General features: G+C 35.1%; 1 protein-coding gene across 2 annotated transcripts; it reads left to right on the top strand.

Annotated features, from left to right (window-relative positions):
- Nucleotides 1–1,836: 1,836 nt before the first annotated feature.
- LOC143636168 (amino acid transporter AVT6A-like) lies at nt 1,837–6,652 on the top strand. Of its 2 annotated transcripts, none has more exons than XM_077103827.1 (5): nt 1,837–2,324; nt 3,177–3,329; nt 3,930–4,070; nt 4,155–4,620; nt 6,281–6,652. In XM_077103827.1, exons 1-5 carry the CDS (start codon nt 1,925–1,927, stop codon nt 6,417–6,419), a joined length of 1,299 nt encoding a protein of 432 aa, XP_076959942.1. In that variant the 5' UTR covers nt 1,837–1,924; the 3' UTR covers nt 6,420–6,652. The 2 variants fall into 2 exon arrangements, with proteins under 2 accessions (XP_076959942.1, XP_076959941.1); XM_077103826.1 differs by having other exon boundaries at nt 3,867–4,070.
- The last annotated feature ends 1,541 nt before the right edge of the window (nt 6,653–8,193 follow it).

Genomic DNA, 8,193 nt, shown 5'->3' with positions numbered 1-8,193 from the left:
TCGCGTATCGCGATATGACAAGAAAACAGAAATTTTATTTTAAACCCTAAGGTTTGAAATTTTGACATTTTTGGTCCTTTGACTATGGAAACTTTACACTTTGAACTCGAAATTTTCTCGATGTTACAGTACGTGCACGACCCGGAAACCCCCGGATATCGCCTCGATTTGCGTGCCAAGAAAGGTTGATCAAGAACGCCTCGATAAACGTGCATAGAGTAGAAGTGATGCCCGTATAAACTTAGGAAAATCTAACTCTGAATACCCGAGCAAAGTCCGAGGTAACAAAACAAGAAGCAGAAATCAAAAATCAGGAATCAGTATCAGAAACTGATTATAGACAAAAAAGGTGAATACGCCCTAAACTTTTACAAACTCTTTTAGAGTCAGAATGTTTGCATAGGATTTACGAATCCTTAAAACCTTGTGTTACAATAATAAGAAAACGGACACTCTAATTAAAAGTATACATGTGTTTGGATCTATTCATACATGGTGACTTGGCATTTCCCCGAGGCCATGCATATCATCAACATGCCTCTGAAAGTTCACGGGACTGTTCAGAGAAATGATATTGTGTATATAATTGATTGTACAAGGTACTTAGAGTAATTTGATCCCAATGTAGTTGAATGCCTAATGAGTAGTCACAAAGGTATTATTATTGATTTCACAAATGTATTGAAAAGATTTTTACAAAGAGTCAGCGTCATTCACCAGCTGTGTGCTGACGTATTTTTAACCATTTTACAGGAAAACAGAAAGGTTAGGACAGACGAGCAAGACAGGATAGAAGATTGGAGAATTAGTCATTAGATGCTATCTGATGGCTCAGATATTTTATATTAAAATATTTTAAAGAATTATGTTTTCCAAATAAAGGTATTTGAAATATCAAATGGGTATTTAAACCCGAATTTTCAGTTATAATAATATTTAAAGACTTCCGCTGAAAAAAACGTATTTTCTCAATCATACTTTGTAAACATTAAAAGGATATTTTAATCCAGCATTTTATAAATGAATATTTTATATTAAAAGACTTCCGCAACTCTGATATATTTACAAAACAGGTACCAACTATTGGTCACACGCCTAGGCCCTAAGTCGGGTTGTGACACAATGTTAGTAAATTCGTTAGTTGGGACCGATAACGACCAATAGATGATAATTGGGATTATTAAAAACCAATACACATTATTATTATATATGACAATTAATAGATTTGGTGCCTCTAAGTCCCAGTTGGGCCACTTGGCGGTACCAAGTTGACCCACAACATTTAGTTTTGTTTTTTATTTTTTTGTTTACTCCCTTACTGTAATGAAAACCGATTGAATGCCAATTTGTTTTGTTTTATTTTTGTTATAGTCCCAGTACCGTAACGAATGTGACGAAACTGACCGAATTCATTTGGGCTCATCGCCTTTTGTTTTAGTTTTGGTACCGTAACCAACGTAACGAAAACCCACCGAATGTCAATTTTGTTTGTTTTGTTTTAGTTCCAGTAACGAACGTAACAGAGACCAACCAAATTTGCGTAGACACACTGCCTCATCGCCCATGATCGACAACGCTCAGGTCTTCCAACGCCCAAGTTTTACTGACTGACGTCACCTCATTGGTCTCACCTCAAATTTTAAATCTTTTTTGTTTTATTTTTGGTTTTTAGTTTCGATATCATAACACATATAATCGAAGGTGACTGAATTCGTATTAACTTACCATCTCAACGCTTGAGTTTATCACCACATAATACTAATTATTATTATTATTGGCGTTATTTACTAGAATCTAATAGTACAATATTATTGTTATTTAATTAATTAATTAAGCACAAAATGAAGTATTATTACACCTATATTTTACAAACATTTAACGGTTACCACAAACAAAACCTTCAACCCAAATTCAACCAAAACAAATGCCGACCGGCGACCAAAAACGCCGGCGAGTCCCATACTCAACTCCACTCCTACCCAAAACCCTTACAAACCCAAACCCAGATTCCACCGTCCAATCGGAATCTGGGTTCTCCGGCGCCGTCTTCAACCTCTCAACCACCATCGTCGGCGCCGGAATCATGGCTCTTCCGGCCACCCTCAAGCAGCTCGGTATGATCCCGGGTCTTATCGCCATATTGCTGGTTGGCGTGTTGACTGAATCCTCGGTTGATATGATACTCAGGTTCAGCAGAGCTTCTAAATCCAACTCCTATGCTGGACTTGTGGCTGATGCCTTTGGTGGCCCCGGAAGAACCTTGTTGCAGATCGGCATTGTCGTTAATAATCTTGGCTTGCTCGTTGTTTACATGATTATTATTGGTATAAGACTTGTTTTTCTTTATTATTATTATTATTATTATTATCATTATTATTATGTGATTCTGGAAGTTTAGGAATAAATACATGAATTTTTGAGAAAGCAAATATATTTTCGACAAATAATTCGGTTAATTTTTCAGTTTTCGGTTCGGTTAATAACAAAAATCATATTTTGGCTGAAATTTTTACTTAGAAATACATGAGATGGTGGTATAAAACACGAAATACATGATACATGAAATGGAGGTATAAAAGCTATAAATATATGAAAAATATGAATGGTTCGGTTCAGTTAGTTTCGGTTAACTGAGGGTACAAAAAATAACTGAAAACCCTTTTCGGTTAATTCATTTATCGATACTTTTATCTTCTACGAACAGCCTGGCATTCAATTCGGGTCGAAGCATATGGTTGGTAGGTTGGTTAAATGTTGTTAATGAGAATAGTAATTTGCCGGTTGGAATGGTTTGTGGGTTCCGAACGGCTAAAGTGGCTGAACCTAATAAGATAGCTTTGATAAAACAAGAGGGCGTTATTACTTATTACTTCTTTTTTAGTTCAAAAACTCCTATACATTTAGACCAATCGGGTCAGTTTCGTCGGTTTTCGGTTATGCTCACCCTTGTTAAAATCTATGAAATAGTATGGTGTCCTAGTTATGAGCTTTTATGCAAAAGAAATAAGTTGAATTATTCAGGATTAAGGAGGTAATTAAACCACAGTTATAACCTAAAATAGCATGTAATGTTTAAATATACGTCATTTAGATGTAGAACTTAAGGTGTAAGTAGATTTAGACGCTACGTAACGGATTGGAATTATTAGTTTTAACGGTTCAAGTTTTGGTGGCAGGTGATGTGTTATCTGGAACATGGTCAGACGGTGAACACCATTTGGGATTGATGCAAGAATGGTTCGGTCATCAATGGTGGACCTCACGCTTCGTCTTGCTGCTTTTAACCTCAGTCTTTGTTTTCTCTCCTCTGATATCCTTTAAACGTGTCGGTGAGTTTTCGCTACACTTTACTCACATGATACATGCATGCTTAGTTAGATTATTTGGTATTTGATAGTGGTACGTAGATTACGTTTCTGCTGAATCTGCACTTTGTTTCTTCACTATCTGAATGTTTTTTAGGTAGTGTTGTGTTGGTAACACGTTACGGATACTTTATTAACTTCCAAACAATAGGGACTAAGTTTATAGTACGACTAAAGTGTTTATGGTAATCACTTATTGTTAATATTTTTTATGACGACTTGCCAACTATGAAAATTTCTTGAAAAAAATAATCGTTATGTTTTAAGTAAAAAAGCGTTTGATAAATATATCTCGCTTTATCTTTACTCATATTTCCAAATTAGTTTATTTGAGTCATCTTCCATAATCCCATTGAAAGAATAATATATTAGATCATATACAAAGAAGTATTTCATGTTCTTTGATCTGACCCATTTTGACTCGGACCGTAAGTTTTTTATGTTTAAAATATGTGATTATGAGATTGTCTGACTTTTCTTTTGTTTAACGAACTCTGCTAGATTCATTAAGATACACATCAGCCTTGTCGGTCGGTTTGGCAGTTGTTTTTGTGGTAATCACAGCTGGAGTAACCATAACTAAAATAATCAATGGAAGTATTACAACACCACGTTTGCATCCCGATCTTGTTGATCAAACATCGTTCTTGAAGCTTTTCACAACCGTTCCCGTACTAGTTACCGCTTACATCTGCCACCACAATGGTAATTTCTTATTTCCAGTGTTATCCCATCTAAAGCATCATTAAATAAAGTTAATTAACAACCTTTTGTTATTCTTTTTTACAGTTCACCCTATAGACAATGAGTTAAAAGACCCGAGCCAAATGAAATCTATAGTTAAAACGTCGATCATATTATGTTCATCAGTCTATATAGCAACGGGCTTTTTCGGATTCTTGCTGTTTGGTGATCACACACAAGGTGATGTACTTGCTAATTTTGATGGTGATCTTGGAATACCATATAGCTCACTGATTAACGATATTGTGAGAATCAGTTATTGCTTGCATTTAATGCTCGTTTTTCCAATAATATTCTTCTCGTTGCGGCTTAATCTTGATGGGCTTCTTTTCCCGTATGCGATCCCTATTGCTTTTGACAACCGAAGATTCTTCATGGTGACGGGTTTGCTTTTGGGTTTTGTGTTTCTTGGAGCAAACTTTGTTCCTAGTATTTGGGATGCTTTTCAGTTTACGGGTGCCACCGCTACTGTTTCTGTTGGTTTCATTTTTCCAGCTGCGGTTGCCCTAAGGTAAGTCAATATTATACTTTTAACTTCGAAGTTTGAATAAATACTTAGTTTCTCAAATATTTGCGGTGCGCACAATGTATATATGTGTGAACCCTTGGATGGGCAAAAGTAAAATTGCACTAATTTTGACGTTATTTTACTAATCTCGTGAAAATAACGTTAAAAGTGGCGGAAGGTTAATCAGGCATCATGTGGTGGCGTTGATAGCCGAAAGACAACGGTACATGCACCAATCAGCCGTTGTCCCGATGATTGTGTGTTATGTGTCTTATTTCCAAGGCTTGATACAAAACTACTATCGAGCCGGGGGTCTCACCGGAAGCAGCCTCTCTATCCCTATGGGGTTGAGGTAAGGCTGTCTACATCTTACCCTCCTCAGACCCTACCATAGCTTTGCTATTGGTGGGATATACTGAGTACGATGATGATGATGATGATGATGATGATGATGATGATGATGATGATATTGTTTTAGTAATAATAGAATTTTGCATGATATGATTTAGGAGGTTAATGCGTTAAAATTCACTTTGGATTATGTTCCGACCCATTTGAGGTGTTTTTTGTTAGCTAATTTGTTGACTACGTTTGGCATGTTAGAGGTTAAACATGACGCAGATTGACTCATTTATTAGTAAATAGGTCAAAATTGCTGCTTCTAAATACTATGCTTAAAATATGTTTCACTAGGTTTTGAGGGACGACAGGAGTATATTTTTAAAATTTGAAAAGCCACATAGATCTTGTTACATTTTAATGCAGATGTTAAATAATTCTTTGTAACGCTCTTATTTGGGAAAACTTTATATTATACATAAAAAATCTCAAAATGCTTATAAGGTAATGTAGCCGAATATTAAATAAATTGTGAAGATTATAGACTTCAAGGTAAAAGATCCAATACAATAATACCTTAACGTACAATAGGTACGCGAATCCCATTTCTTCCACGAAATCGATCCATGAAATTACATCCCAACATCTCGGAATCGTCAATACATATCCAATTAATCATTGGTTCACTGAAAAAAACAGTTTTGGATCGTTAATCGATCAGTTTTTTTACTTTTTTTTTTCACGAAAACCGTTTTTGAGCGTTTTAGGTTTTCGGCTGAGCGTTTTTTAGCGTTTTAGTATTTTGCCCTTCTTCTTTGCCTTTGAGCGACTCGCGCACCTATCGTGCGTTAAGGCATTATTGTACAGTATCTCGACCCTAGACTTAAATACTAAATAAAAATGAGAATTTAAGTTGTCACTACCAAATGAGGATCAAGGTTCTCATTACCCTTTAGGGAGAATTAAGTTCTCCACGCTAACATGCATATATAGGTAGTACTCCATGACCAAATTATTCACGGATATGAACAATTCAAATAACTTTCATATAATTCCAGTATGGGTGTAGATTTAGTCAAGAACACTAACATGCATAATCATCATTAAGCTATGTTATCATAATTAAATATAGCCAACATGTTATAATCATCTCTAGTAATGTAATTTGTAAGCTAATGGATTCCGTATTTATACTCGATTTAAAAAGTTCACTACTTGGGTTCGTAAACTCGCTTAAACTCAAGAAATGCAGAATTTGTTAGAATAAAAGGTGTTTTAAGTTTTTGTTGGATGGAAACTGAAGTGAATATTGTCGATGTTGCAGGGACACCCATGGAATCGCAACCAAAAAGGACCGGAGAGTGTCATGGGTGATGATAACACTAGCGGTATCGTCAAGCGTCATGGCAATTTTCAGTGACATTTATACTTTCTGCTGCACTAACAAACTCAATGAGACCTAACACCATCCAGTTTATTACATTACAGATCACAGATAGATATACTTACAAATATGACTTCAACCTCAGATATCAAAATGCCATCTGGGTAGTTTTAATTCTTTCTTTTCTTCTATTAAACTACATTTCATTGTGCTGTGGCCTGTGGGTATATTGAATTTTGAAAGAAAATATTTGTCAAGTTTTAATGCATGCATTGACGGCGTAGAATCTAGCTGATCTGTTCGTGAGCAATTTGAGAACGGACTTAGGGGCTGTTTGGTTCATTCAGATCTGAATGAGTCAGATCTGAATGAACATCTGTCCCATTCAGCAACAACAGTAAGTCTGAATGATTCAGACCTAATTTTAACCATTCAGATGTTTTTCTGCAGTCTGAATGAATCAGATGTTTACATCTGAATGGTTCTATTCAGATGTAAACAAGGCTAATTATAGTTCGTTTAACAAATGGGCCGAACTCTAACTTCATAATTGAGTAAACAAAATTAGTTATTTAAAAAAAATGTGTATCCGCTTTAGGGGTGTTTATTGTTCGCTTTAGGGGCGTTTATTATTTGGTTAGAAACCGATTAAACCATAAACGGAACCAAAATCGAAAATGAAAAAACCAAACGAAATTTTAGTTGGTTATTCGTAGGGCTGTCACTTTTACCCGAAACCCGTCCCGAGAAAACACGTACCCGAACTAACCCGGCCTAATAAACCCGAACCCGCGAAAAGACTAACCCGAACCCGAACCGAAGTAATGCGGGTTGATTCTCGGGTTTGATTTATAAGTTTCGGGTCAACCCGAATAGCCTGAATAAACTTTTGGTTTTGAAATTAAATATATTTTTAGGTATAATAGGCCAAGTCTTAGTCACTAACATTATCAGAATCTGGTCCTAATCGTTTGTTGTCATTACAACTATTATAGATCGATTGTTTATTGTTATTTATATTTTCCGTTTATTACTAATAGCAACCGTAATTGAACTACCAAATAACACCCGATTGAAGACGATTATAGTTTGAGTTAGTACTCTTCTTTTGGATTGTTTTATCAAGTTATGTTGGTTTATTATTTGATTATTTGCTTACGACCAAAGAATAATATGTTATATTAGTTTTAGCATTGTTGTTTTTTAAATTTGTATGTTATTTGTTTGTTTTCTAGAATACTCGAAACCCGATTAACCCAATCCGAAAAAACCCGAACCCGAAAAACCCGTGAGAGATTCGGTTTGGGTTTCGGATCAAGATTTAAAACTTTGAAACCCGAAGAACCCAACCCGAAAAACCTAAAACCCGAAAAACGAACCCGAAGAAAACCCCTAGTTATTCGGGTTGTTTTTGGTTTTACAATTTATTTAATTTCGTTTATGCGGTTATCTCGTTTAAAACTGAATAATCGGTTACCCATTTTTTATTTTTATTGTTTTATACAATATAATTAGTCATAAGTATTTCTTCATTAGGTTTATTGGGTCCACTTAGCTAGTTAGCCAAGCCCATCATCATTGGGTCCAATTCTGCAAGTTCACACATGTTTGATAATAAAGGTAAACAGTACACAAACCTTCCAAGGTAACATTACACGTGAAGTAGCTAATTTGCTACAAGTGTGATACTTTTATCATCACAGATTGAAGTACATGCATGACTTCAACCTCATGAGTCTCACACACATATATAATAAATTATATTTGTAATTATTAATATGTAATAAAATACTTATTTTTAATTTATATAATAAAACTAATTATATGTAATGTATAGTGAGAGAAGTGATTTT

This window comes from Bidens hawaiensis, unplaced genomic scaffold, assembly GCF_021521415.1.
Source record: "Bidens hawaiensis isolate Kalapana, Puna unplaced genomic scaffold, B.hawaiensis_p1.1 tig00007801_1, whole genome shotgun sequence".
NCBI lineage: Eukaryota > Viridiplantae > Streptophyta > Magnoliopsida > Asterales > Asteraceae > Bidens > Bidens hawaiensis.
The sequence above is the reverse complement of the archived record's forward strand: the minus strand, read 5'-3'. Positions and strand labels throughout refer to the sequence as shown.

Coding starts and splice junctions, on each gene's coding strand:
- LOC143636168 (XM_077103826.1), top strand. CDS start 1,925: ATGCCGACCGGCGACCAAAAACGCCGGCGAGTCCCATACTCAACTCCA. Junction 3,330..3,866: donor GATATCCTTTAAACGTGTCG/GTGAGTTTTCGC, acceptor GAACTCTGCTAG/ATTCATTAAGATACACATCA. Junction 4,071..4,154: donor TTACATCTGCCACCACAATG/GTAATTTCTTAT, acceptor TCTTTTTTACAG/TTCACCCTATAGACAATGAG.